The 13,204-nt window shown below is 43.5% G+C and overlaps 3 protein-coding genes across 3 annotated transcripts; 1 reads left to right on the top strand and 2 right to left on the bottom strand.

Annotated features, from left to right (window-relative positions):
* Positions 1-707: 707 nt before the first annotated feature.
* MELLADRAFT_93929 (uncharacterized protein) lies at positions 708-1,725 on the top strand (the record flags this gene model as incomplete). Its single annotated transcript, XM_007416658.1, has 2 exons — positions 708-765; positions 827-1,725. The coding sequence occupies 2 exons, from the start codon at positions 708-710 to the stop codon at positions 1,723-1,725; spliced, it is 957 nt and encodes a 318-aa protein (XP_007416720.1).
* A 4,113-nt stretch (positions 1,726-5,838) lies between these two features.
* MELLADRAFT_112229 (uncharacterized protein) lies at positions 5,839-7,380 on the bottom strand (the record flags this gene model as incomplete). The annotated part of the gene is made up of 5 exons (XM_007416716.1): positions 5,839-6,050; positions 6,088-6,255; positions 6,325-6,429; positions 6,499-7,218; positions 7,320-7,380. 5 exons carry the CDS (start codon positions 7,378-7,380, stop codon positions 5,839-5,841), a joined length of 1,266 nt encoding a protein of 421 aa, XP_007416778.1.
* Positions 7,381-8,570: 1,190 nt separating this feature from the next.
* Positions 8,571-11,018, bottom strand: MELLADRAFT_93927 (uncharacterized protein; the record flags this gene model as incomplete). Its single annotated transcript, XM_007416699.1, has 4 exons — positions 8,571-9,023; positions 9,102-10,024; positions 10,092-10,156; positions 10,198-11,018. 4 exons carry the CDS (start codon positions 11,016-11,018, stop codon positions 8,571-8,573), a joined length of 2,262 nt encoding a protein of 753 aa, XP_007416761.1.
* Positions 11,019-13,204: the final 2,186 nt, after the last annotated feature.

Raw genomic sequence — 13,204 nt, 5'->3', positions numbered from 1 at the left:
CCCACCTGCTTCGCAAGCGCTTGCTTCAAAAGTACCGGCTTCAAATGATCCTGATTTGAAAGGGTCTGTTCCGCAAGCGCCTGCTCTGAAAGCGCCTGCTCCAGGAGTACCTGCTTCAACGGTACCTGCATCAAAATCGTCGGCTCCGACTTCGCCAGCTTTGGAAGCGCCTGTTCCAAAAGCGCTTGCTCCGGAAGTATCTGCTTCGAATGAGCGTGCTCCAACGTCGCCAGCTTTGAAGGCCTCTGCTCCAACGTCGCCAGCTTCGAAAGCCTCTGCTCCAACGTCGTCAGCTTTGGAAGTGCCCGCTCCGGAAGCACCTGCTTCATCAGTACCGGTTTCAAACTCGCCTGCTCCCAACTCGCCTGCTTTGAAATCGCCTGCTCCGGAGGCACTTGCTCCAAAAGTACCTGCTGCCAAAGCACCGACTGCGAAGGCTTCTACTCTCGAAGCACCAACTGCGGCAGCTGCTACTCTCGAGGCACCGATTGCGAAAGCTCCCGCTCTCAAAGCACCGATTGCGACAGCTCCCTCTCTTGGATCCAAAGCACCGACTGCGAAAGCTATTACACCGAGCGCTTCTACTCTCAAAGAGCCTACTCCGCCTACGACAACAGTCATTCCCAAGGCGGCTGTTCCTGTTGCACCAAAGGGAGTCACTAGCCCTTCGGTACCAAAGGTCACTACCGGTTCTCTTCCTACCGGCCATGTGGCTACCTCAGGTCCAAATCCGGCTCTCAAGAACGCTCCGTCGACGGCTTCAAAGTCAGCGCTGAAATCCATTCCGAAGTTGGCTCCAAAGACGGTTTCATCGGCGGCTCCAAAGGCAGTTTCATCAGCGGCTTCCAAGGCAGTCTCAAAGCCAGCTATGAAACCCGTTCCAAAGTCGACTCCGAAGGCGGTTCCATCGGTAGCTCTCAAGCCAGTTCCATCGGCGGCTTCAAAGGCGGTTCCTTCAGCGGCTCCAAAGCCAGTCTCCAAGCCAGCTATGAAACCCGTTCCAAAGTCGACTCCAAAGGTGGTTCCATCGGCGGCTCTCAAGCCAGTTCCATCGGCGGCTTCAAAGGCAGTTCCTTCAGCGGCTCCAAAGCCAGTTACAAAGCCGGCTATGAAACCCGTTCCAAAGTCGGCTCCGAAGGCGGTTCCATCGGTGGCTTCAAAGCCTGTTCAAAAGCCAGCTTTGAAGCCAGTTCCCAAGGCGGTTTCAAAGCCAGCTCTGAAGTCGGCTCCGAAGGCAGTTCAAAAGCCAGCGACGGTCCCGAAGCCAGCTCCCTCGACGGCACCAAAGCCAGCTCCGACGCCAGCTCCAAAGGTGGTCCCAAAGCCAATCGTGAAGCCGACTCCAAAGATGGTCCCAAAGCCCGCGCCAAAGCCAGCTCCCAAGGTGGCCCCAAAACCAGTGACGAAGCCGGCTCCAAAGGTGGCGCCAAAGCCAGCTCCCAAGGTGGCCTCGAAACCAGTGACGAAGCCGGCTCCAAAGGTGGCGCCAAAGCCAGCTCCCAAGGTGGTTGCGAAGCCAGTCACGAAGCCGGCTCCGAAGGTGGCCCCGAAGCCAGCGCCGAAACCAGTTCCAACAAAAGCTCCAAAACCAGCTCCCAAGAAAGTTTCAAAGCCAGTCCCCAAGAAACCTTGATTGACGGCTCTCAATGTCTCTCACCGGATTCAAATCACGTCACCGATACCAATTTTACTCGCTTATATCATCATCAATCATCAATTGTATGATTCTAGTTGGTAAAAACGGTGGCTTGACGGTTCTGAGCACATGGGATGGAGATTATCGTGAACGGTTTTTGGATCAATTGGCAAATGGGCTTTCGCTGAGGATTGGCTGACTGGTGGATACTTTGGAATGGCTGAGGGAGTGGCTCAAGAGCAAGGTGACTTCTCTCGCTCAAGGAAGACACTTTTGGCAATGCTTTATCGGGAACGGTTCAGAAGGACTTTGGGGTTTGCTGAGGACGGCTTAGGTGGTCAAGGCTTTGGATAGCAGGAATGAAACGGGCTTAATTGGAGGCAGCGCAGTCAAGGAGATGCCCGGTGAGACGGTTTTTTGGAAAGGATTCAAAGGGACATGAGGTGGTATGAAAACAAAGGCTTGAAGGAAATGTTACGATGGATAATTTAGACTTCTTAGATTGTATTGCTTGTGATGAATTTTGTATTTTGTTTATTTTGTTTGTTGAATCACATTTTATGTAGCATGTTTTTTTCGTTCTTATTTGTATAATTTGGGGTGATTTAGATTGACTTTGTAAGTCAATAATAGCTATTGATTGGCTTTGATTTGTTGCATTTTGATCTTTACATTATGTCTGGAGTCTGGACTCTGTTTACTGCATTGGGTTTTCTTCCGATTATTAGATCTTGTTACAATGTATGACTATGATTTCCAATTTGATTATGATTTGATATTCATCTCTGATTTTCTTTCAAAGATAACCAGATCTTTATCGGAATAGATTCGACAGCCTCGAATAAAGTGATAAGGAACAGTTATGAGTGAACAATTCCACGACAAAACTGTTATTTTGATGGAAATGATATAATTGACATGATCTTTATCAGCAATGTGAGGAATATGAAGACTTTGAAGAACGATCGAGGAGTTTCTGTTATCCGACCCGGGTACCATGTCAGTTACTATCACATGCTGTTCATGTGTATTGCGAATTGGTATTACGGTTTACCGCGATATCCAGATTCCAGACTGATGACACCGCGGGAATTGATAAGTATGAAACTCGATTGAGCGAAGTTGCGGTGTCCGAGTCCGCAACTTCCTTCAATCACGGGTTTCGTTTGCAATACGTTCACATTACGTTTGCAGGTTCCCCTCGGGCTGCCCTGTATGCGCACGTCTAGTCAAATTTCATGTATCATGTATCCTGTTTTGTCACAATTCCGTCTCCCTCAGTTCCTTTCACATGATGATCAGAGGCCTCAAAAGGGACCTTAACCACACCAGTAACTTATCAACACGCTCGTTCTTAGCTTGTTCTCCGTCAATGTATTGGAATAATAGATTATGTTTGCCAACTCTGGAAAAGTTCTGACTGATTCTAACCACAATTATGCAACAAGAAACTTTTGATGGAGAAGTATGCTCAAATATTTCTAGCTATGTGCCAATAAATTGCACACAATTTGATTATTTCAGCACATTGACAATTGAAACTACAGTATAAATTTAGTACTGTTTCATGCAGGTTTCAGATATTGAGTGAAATGTGATGACAAATGTTTCCAAGGACAAGCCTGAAATGATGTGTCGATGTAGGCACCACACTGAACACAAGTGGCACAGAGGGTTGGCCTCTTCTGGAGTCTTTGCTTATGCTGGGTGGTAGATGGTTAGCTCATGGCATAGATAAGAGCCACTGAAATTCCAGGGGGGGGGATAGCATTTGATACTTGGTCCTGTCCAATTTCCTAACCCGCTGTATGGAAATCAAGCTTGTGATCTGATGATTCCACAGCTGATCCGGCTACGCCGGATCAAGCCGGATCAGGTGTTTAGAGACCCCAAGCCTCTGGCTTGGTAATCACATCTGTGCCCTGGTCTCACTGCTTTTGGCCTGGCTCTGCCAGACCAGGGTTTGGAGTGGGGTATCATGAATCTTGTCTTTATTGGAGACCACAAGCAGCTGTAGGTGCCTGATGAAATTTGATGAGATTTGAAATTAAATACGGTATGACCCTCAAAACTTCATGTTGTACATGCATCCTAGATCAATGAATTTTACAGAAACATCATATGTAATCACAGTTGACAGTCAATGTATCATTGAAGAATTGTTCCCCCTGAAAGTATATGTGGTGTCTGATGTATCTAAAGCCATATCCAAATTTGAGTTTGCAATTCTATTGAACCTCATTTGCTCATCTCCCTCCACTCATGCAGAATGTCACATGTATGCAAGGTACTCTAGAATCCTGCAATTGGGTTTCCTCCTCTGCAGATAACACAATTTGTACCCATGATCAAATTTCAATCTTCCATTGTGTGATTGTAGATGTTGGCTCAGTTGAAAATTGGAAGGAGGGGCTTTGTCTTCCAGGATAATACACTTTTTTTCATCAAGATGATTAGTTTGTCTTGAAACTAATTATTTATCAATTTATTTTGTTTAATATGGTGAAATCTGGTAATAAAAGGTATGCTGGCCTTTGAATGAGTTGATGGAAAAATTGACAAACATTGGATGTTTCATTCACAATTCTTCCACATTTAATACCAAAATCTATGACAAAATTACATGGTATCTGTTTTATTTCAGAACCAGAAACTCCATCACTCCTTGTTGTCCAAACAAAACTCATATACTCAAAGCAGCTTTGATCAAAAATCTTTGAAGATAATTCCACCAAATTTGAACGAATTGGCAAAAATAAAGATATAATCCCCATCAGGCAGGGCTGTAGATTGTGCAATTTTGTCTCTTCATCTTGCCACAATTAGTTCAATGCTGGGTGCTATTCATGATTTCTCAAAGATCCCTTATTTGACAAATTGCCAATTTAAACCAGGTACTTACTTTTTTGCTGTTTGTCATCTAAACAAATGTTGGGTACACAGATAAAATGCAATTGAACATACACAGATAAAAATTCAACCTTCTTTCATCTGGACTAAACAACCCAAATTGACGAGCAGAAGAGATAGGAGATGGATTTATCCAAAATAATCAATGCCAAGTTCCTTGATCAACAATTATCAAATGATGTGAATTATATGAATTATAATAATGAGAAGAGTTTTGATCTTTAATTGATTGAATGGCACAAAGATTGTATATAGATTTAGAGCACAAGTCTCAGGTCTGAAGGGGAAAATATAATTGTATTGATTGCACCTTCAAAGTCAAAGTTGAGGAGAAGAAGGAATAAACCAATGTGTGAGCTCGTCTTATATAACAAAGAGTATATGTGATTTTCTCAATTTGTTGAGGTTTGTTGAGGTTTCCAAAATTGTGGAATCAGGTTTTAGTTTTTTGGATAACAAAAGAGTCAACTGGGATTTTGAGAGTTACACTGCACGGTATGGTGGTGAGTTTTATAACCTTGAACCACAGCATTTCCATACCTACCAGAACCGACTTCACTACTACCATACCCACCTTGTCTGATTTCACAGTGAATCTTTATCCCGATATGTTGTTTTGATAGAAAAAAAAACGATGAGGTTGGTAAAAGTTACACAAAATGCGGGATAGGACAGTGGTTTCGGGTTGCGCCGGACGTCCGGTGAGCTTGAAACTCCGCCAAATTTCCCCCGTTTTTGGTTTTTTCCCAAAAACGCGCCGGCCCTGAGGGGGTAAACTTTAGCTAAGCAGCGCGAGGCGTACCTTTGTGCCTGATCAACTAAGCTAGGCGCAGGCGGGTAAGGCCTGAGTGGCTCACCACTACTTACCCGCATCCATTTAACCTCTGATTGCTAGTCTCAACACGCTAGGGAGGCGTTTGCTACCCTCAGAGTGTTCAATCCAGAGATCCAAGATCTTCTTAGGTGGAACTATCTTTGTTTGTTCAGCTCAAGATAAAGGCCCGGAGAGACATGTTCGGAGCTTCCCGATTTGGACCTGTGTCCACATGGTGGGTCGCGAGCCTCTCAAGACTTAGACTGATCCGTCTTCTTACAAAAAACATCCGTGCATCATGAAAACTTTGAGGTGAATGAGACAGAAACGTATCTACAGGTGAGAGGAAGTTGGAAATTGACAAAGTATGAAAAGGTAAAGAATTTGGAAAATAATGGAGAAAATTCGTGTATCATGATGGTGCAACGTGTATGTAGATAACATGTATGAAATAATTTGGAAAAAAGGCTTCATTAAGTTAATGAGGCACGCTACTCATCTCGGCTGTTGGACAAGAAGCCCAAAATACTGGTGCTTTGTTTTGGTCAAGACACCAACCATGCTGATACCGGGAGGAGGAAGGAGCGGGAAACGCATCCGCCATATAAAGCCGAACTCTAGAGCTCATCTTGTAGCGCTTGTATGCTTGTAGTAATAAAACGAGACATTCAATATTAGGGATTGGGAGTTCTGAGCAAGGACGATTGATATTTCAAGTTATCCTTACCAGGCTGATCATCATTCATCAAAGCAGAGAAGGGACGTTTCCTAAAGAGTGGGAGACGAGCCGGTAGAGGAGCCAAGCTGTCGGAATCTTCACTGTTGGACTCGTGACTCATAGGTAAGGAGAAAGATCGTTTGTTGTCCAACTTATTGCGCTTGTAAGTCTGAGGAGCTACAACACAGAAGAAATTAGAACGGTTGGTCTAATTACTCCCAAAGGAATGTGGTAAGAGATGCTTACCATTCAAGTAATCGTCCTCGTAATCTTCACTGTTGCACTCATGACTCATGGGTAAAGAGAAAGATTGTTTGTTGTTCAACTTATTGCGCTTGTAAGTCCGAGGAGCTACAACACAGAAGAGATTAGGACGGTTGGTCTAATTAATCCCAAAGGAATGTGGTAAAAGAACCTTACCATTCAAATCATCATCCACAGAGTAAGAGAAAGACCTTTTGAGAGGTGTGTGATAGGCTGGCGGGGACAGTGGAACAAAAGAGTCTTGTGGAGAGATGTAGGCATAAGGTCGAGGCGTTCGCGGGGCAAGCTGGGTTAAACAATCTGGGGGGGACGCGTCAATGACAAGACTGGGCTGCCGAGAAAAGCTGGGACTAGGGGATAGACGATGTATAGACACGATTTGCTGAAATATGTTTTGTCCTGCGGGATTGGCACGTGTTGAGACCATTGAAGTTTGGGAACTCTCATCACTTGGGATGCTTGTGCGAGTGAATGGTGTCATGGGTGACCTAGAAGCAAAGCGTGGAATAGATCTGTGTGAAGTTGAGGCTATAGTGTAATGGGTGGTGGGATCGCAAAACTGAGGAGTGAGGAGTGAGGTGGTGTCAATACTCATGGGGCTGGTGGTGTCGATGCTCATGGGGGTGGTGGGAGCTGTGGGAGTTGAGGTGTAAGGGATTGACAACATAGTATAACAGTTGATGGTGCCGTAAAGGTGGGGAGTAACCTGCTCGATGATGTCGTTAGTACTCGTGGAGTTGGGGGGAGTTGAGCTACGAGGCAACGTAGGAGGCAAAATCTGAACATCAGAGGACGGAACTGAGACTGGAGGATGGCAGCTTGAGAAGGAAGGGTTCCGGGTTTGGCGAGAGGCGTGGAATCGGCGAGCTGTCACGGCTGCGAATAATATGTATCAAAAGAAGAAGTGCAACAAAAACAATAAGTAAAAGGGACATCAACCTAGAAAACGAAAAAAAAAGAAGCTTGATACTACGTACCAAACCAATTTTTGGCCTTGGTAGCGCAATTCTTAATATATGAGAAACGTAAGACTTTCATCGTGTAGGTTTAGAAGCAAAGTGTGGCAGTGAGCTATGCACGACTTGAAATGTGTTGATCAAGAAAGAAGGAGAGTGATGGTCAGTATAAATACTCTGCGTGGTTGTCCATGACTTTGCATAGCGCTCCCAAGAACGCGTGATGATATCTAAGACAATGGAAGGGATTTCGGTTCGGAAGAAGGGGGATGGTAGCGTACCGATCGATCCATATGCATTTGTGCGATAAAAGAAACCGACAAGCACAAGGGTGAAGCTGCTTGCAAGAGAGGTTGGGAACGCATGTCCAAAGAGAATCTAAAAGAGATCACGGCAACGGTTCACGATCTGAGATCTTCCACAGATAGCTTGACATAGGAATAAGGATATCCTGCATGTCAGCATTGATATGTAATAAGAGAAACAGTTAAATAAAAACTGACCAGAGATGGAAAAAAAGAACAATGAGTGGAGGTTGGAGTCGGTCTTCTGAGAACTTCTGCGTTGATAAAGGTGACTAGAGCTGTTTCATTGGTATGTATGTACATTCTCCGCTACATAGTAGTACATACATATTTGTTTGTTTTCTTTCAAAGACCACGGGGGAAAAAAATCCGACATCAGTTTTAAGTCTGACAGTCAAGTCAACACCAATAAATTACCGTAAACGTCACTTTGCGAAATAATTTGTGAAAAGTTCCATAACACACAGTGCATTGATCATCGACATATGTGAGGGAAACGGAACGTTGTACGTATTGTGTATAGGCACTATGTTTGTTAATGATCCATGGATCATGAGATCAGGAGGAGAGGAATACCTCGATGATGTATTCTATATTGATAGTTTTAACAATGACAACACATGTGGATACATAATTCCAAGCTTTGACTCTCATCAACGAAGCCAATTTCTCCGAATACAATGTTAGGCTTGGCTCTAGCCAATGTCAAGAACCTCCAACGGTTGAAAGATTGTAAGGCTCACACCGCTTCATTCAATACAAACATTTCATTAAAACAACCATTCGAACCAGGCAAAAACAAGATATGACTGAAAAACACATTGGATCATACGAACAAAAAAAGGTGAATTATAAAGCGTCTTGGATACAATAGATACACCTATCAAGAGGCTCCTGGGGTTGAAAACACATTGGATCATACAAACAAAAAAAAGCGGATTATCAAGCTTCTTGGATACAACAGCTATCAAGAGGCTTCTGCGAGCTGGAGCCATCTAGCATGGGCAAGTAAGGGCCTTAGATCAAACTGGTGTGCGGAGAGTTCAAGGCCGAAGATGGCTACTCTTGAGACATATTGATTCATGAATTGCTGGTCGAGTAAATCTCTAGGAAATCCTTTTGGAGGGCGTGCAAGGAGATCGGGATCCTCTAAAGGGGCATAAGGCCCACGGTGGAGAGCTTTAGTAGCAGAAGTGCACGCCTGGTCCCCCTCCTGTGCTTTTATGACAATATGCAGCTCGTCCAACTCATGGAGGAATTCATTGAGATGCTGATGCCTCCAAAGCTTTGGTTTTCGGTATGAGTGACCAGCAGAGTCAACCTCATCTTCAGAATGAACTGTTCGCTCGGACAAGATTGCTTGCAGAGTGTGGTGTTCTGGGAAAAACGTCTTGAGAGTATGTCGGCGAAGCTGACAAACCTACAAAAAGGGTGGGGAATCAAGGGAGAATCAGTGTACTGACAAAAGAAAAGGATGAACGTAAATGAAAAGGCTGACCCGCTTTTGCAATTGCCGTTGGCGATTTTTCTCTTTTGCAGCCTCCTGCTCTTTGGCTTGGTTTGACTTCTCCTCTGGAGATTTCTGACATTGGCTTGAAAACTCGCGAGCCTTGGTGTTGAACCACCTATCAAGAACCTGTCGGAGATTTTTGGCGGTCACCTGTTTGGCATCGACATCGTAATCATCAGCATCGCCTCTCTTGTAGCACTTCTCCCACTCTTGGAGAATTATGTAAGAGATGGCTTCATTCCACTTTGACTTGATAGAATCGGTCCAGTCGTAGGTGAACCGTGCAAATCCAGCAAGGGCCAATGCGCCTTCACAAGTCGAGGCCACGGTTGTTGAATAATGAACGCCTGAATTCCTGAGGGCCACTAGCGAAGTGAATTTGACAGGGAGGATTGAAGAATTTGCGTCCTCAGCGGCGTGATCTCCAACTCTAGCAAGCTGAGCAGGGAGAACATGTGGGTGTTTTCGGCGGTAGAGAGAACAAGCCTGTTCAACGGCCTTATCAACGATGCGTCGACGCTCGAGTTTCCGTTTGTCCCATGCAGAATATTCATCGTCAGAAGGGGGTTCGGGGAGCGATCGATTGCCTTTTCGGCCTTTACCTTTCCGAACAATACCTAGGAGCAAATTGTTGTAATGCTGGATCGCGATGGCGAGTCTTTCATGTTGAGAGCACTCTACAGGCGGTTTAGCAAGCTTCTCCAAGCGAATGCCATCACACCTTGCCATTGTCTTTTGAGCCCGGCGTGAAGCTCCCAGCTCTTGATACTTGCGATTTTCAGCAAGATCAAAAACACCATCAACGTCGGATTCTTCAGTGTCATCGCCTACATTCTGTACATCATCATCAGCCGCAGCATGGTTGATCTCATGTGGATCTGTAAATTCTTCGGATGGGTGTAGATGATTGGCTGAAAGATAATATTGGTCAGCATACATCAAGATGAATGGCGCGAATTCGGTTATCAGAGAGCTTACATCTATTAACATCTGAAAAACCAGGTGACAAGGCCGGCGGGGCTTGTTGAAGAGAGATCCTGCTGCTTGTGCAGGCTGAAAATTGGTTTGTTGGTCTGTTGCTGACCCTCTTTGGAATTGGACGCTTTGACGAGTACTGGATTGCTGATTTGTTTGATTTTCAGCGGGACAGATGGGCATAATAGACGATTGACGAGGTTGATAAATTGTTGTCAAGTGTGTAGGCTGGTTTCGGGTTTGTTGGGCGTCATTGCGTTCAGTTTGTGGTGGTCCATCATTAGGGCGTGGGTTGAAAAATTGAGGCTGTACCGGAGTGACCAAAGGCAAAACCAAAGAAGGCTCGTGATTTTGCCGGAATTCGAATTGGACCCCACTCCACACAGGCCGTTGTAGAGAGGATGAGTTTTGCGTCTGAGAAGCTGAAGTGGAAGTGTGGCCACAGGGCAGATGGGGAATACTGTGACTGTGTTGCGCCGGTCTTTGCTGGATACTTTCAGCTGTAATTTGAGTTTGAGTATGCATCTGAGAGTTCCGGGATTGATTGGTGACATCATGAGTGATATCAGGAGGAGCCAGATGGAATGTGAAATCCTGTGGACGTGAACTTCGTGTATTTTGAGGGCTACTTGACACCCGAGTTTGTGTGTAAGGTCGATTGAGCGGCAGTGAATTGTAATTTCCAGTATTCTCCTCACAAGGTAAATCCAAAACGCGGGAATTGGTATTTGAAGGACGATGTTGAGGTGGTACATTGAGGTGGTTGGCTATGTGGGTACGGTTAGCATGAGGATGATTTTGCAAATTTTCATAGGCGTGATGGCTTGTAGGAAGGCTAGGTGGATTTTGATTGCAAGCCACGTTGCCCTGCTGACGCATTTGAACTTCCCGTGATTGTGATATAGCCTGAAGTTGCAAACTCAAAGCCATGGGAGAATTATTGAATTGGGAGTGGTGTGGTCAAAGGTGAGCTGGGTGTATAGGATTTGAAACGGCAGCGCATGAAGTTCGCAGATGGTTGTGATCCAAACAAGAAGGTCCATTAATTCCCCTTGTGGATTCTTGGAAATCTACACGAGTTGGATGGAGATGACCAGCTTCCGGATGACGTGGAATCTGATCATGCTCAGTGCGATACTTACTGGGGTCTAAAGGATCTTTTGTCTGATTCGATGTGTGTAAGCAAACAGCTGGGAGATGAGATGTCATAGAATCAGTAAGATACATCTTCGATTTTAATGATTAGGGACCTTACATGTAGGATTCCCAGAAGATAGTACTGGTGTTGATTGTTGATAAGTATATGGGTGTTCAGGCCGTAGATTAGGTTGTTTATCATTTGTCCAACAGAAGGACATTCTTGAAGATCGGTGTGGTGATCTATTTATGATATTAAGCAAAAAAATTAATCATCTTTACTTTACCAGTTTATTAGCAAACTTCAATATAGCAGAGAATTCGAAATTCAGGTTTTCAGATCAATTGAAGCTCTTAGAGGCTTATGTATACTTATTAGCTCATTATTATGTCATCTTATTTCAAAATTATTATTAAGATCAACATAGTTTACTTACAAAGTTATTACAAAAAGACAGAAAAAGAAAAGATAAGAAAAATTCGAAAATATAGGTGTAAAAGTTGGAAAATGGTTTTTAGCTTATTTATAATTAAGTTATGGGTTTTATAAGGTTAGAATATGAAAGAAAAACAGTTTATTATACAGGAACAATTTTAATATTCAAGGTTGATAAGGGGAAACAGAGGTTATTAGCAGAAAGGTACTTTTTTGCAGTTGGTAAACAAGGGTTAGGCGTGTAGTTTACATATGTAATGGTGTTAGTGATGGAATTTAAGGTTGCCAAGAGGATTTTCCGGGATTTTTAAGGTTATAGAAGATGATGTCATATTGCATGAGCAAGGAAAATGGAGTAGCAGCTGTGAAAAGTGAAGAAAATAGGTGAAAATCGTCGAAAATGGAGGTTTTCAGCTAATTACATATGTCAAATGACGTCAGAATAAGTTGGTAGATGGCTCATTCAACGCAGAAGAGTGGATTACATAATGTACAACCTTTGAATCATTAGTAACGGAGGTGTATGTAAAAAGTTATAAGGGAAAGAAGAAATTGGTGTGAATCTCGAATTTACAGTCACAAGACACATGTAACACCAAAAACCTTAACTTCACAACTCAATATCTTACTCATCACTCATCAGAAGTAGGTCTTATAGGTGTCAGAAATGATCAGTAACACGTGGGCTACAAGATGCACTTTAGTAATCAAAAATTGGAGCACATCTGAAAAAATTCGTAATCTCAAAAATTGGGTTTCAGCTAGTTTACAAGGAAAAAATCACCTGTATTCATCTTAAGAAGTGCTGTACATTACATCATTGCGTCATTGATCAATTTTGGCTGTGAAAATTACATCATACATTAGTAACAAGATCATTACATTGCGTCATTACATGGTTTTTAGGGTTATTTAGGCGGATTTGATTGGTTTTTGAGGCTGTTGACTGTTGTAAAGATTGTTACATGTGGATATAAGTACTCCTTGATGATTTTGGGATTGTAGCGCCCTTTTCTGCATCTTATACCTTTTGTTGTAGTGTTATAAATCATCATTTATTTACTATATTTGTACTAAGATCACTTAAATCCGCCCCTTCAAAAGCAAGGAGAAATTTATTTACGTGTGTTAAAGACTACAAGTCTAATTGGGAATAATACTTACAACAGTATTGCTAGTAATAAACATAGTGTGTGACTTTTTTGCGCTTAAAATCTGGGAATAATACTTAACAACAGTATTGCTTTATTTCTCTGGTGCCTTTTATCCTTTTCTCTGTTATCACAAAGTGGTCAGCAAGTGCCCTTGTGCTGGTTTCTTTGAAGAAGGCAGTCTTTAGGCAACTTCTACTATATTACACGTAGTAGATTATCCCTTCTTAGGTGTTGTAAAGCTCTTGTTGAGCTATAAATACTACATTGGCCGCTTGGACTAGCTCTCGGATCTTGATTTTGCTGAGGTTCAGAGGAGCAGAAGGACATTCTTGAAGATCGGCCGCTTGGACTAGCTCTCGGATCTTGATTTTGCTGGAATTCAGAGGAGC

Source organism: Melampsora larici-populina, assembly GCF_000204055.1.
Source record: "Melampsora larici-populina 98AG31 unplaced genomic scaffold MELLAscaffold_63, whole genome shotgun sequence".
Taxonomy (NCBI): Eukaryota; Fungi; Basidiomycota; class Pucciniomycetes; order Pucciniales; family Melampsoraceae; genus Melampsora; species Melampsora laricis-populina.
Note: the sequence above shows the minus strand (reverse complement) of the source record. Positions and strands in the feature narration are given on the sequence as shown.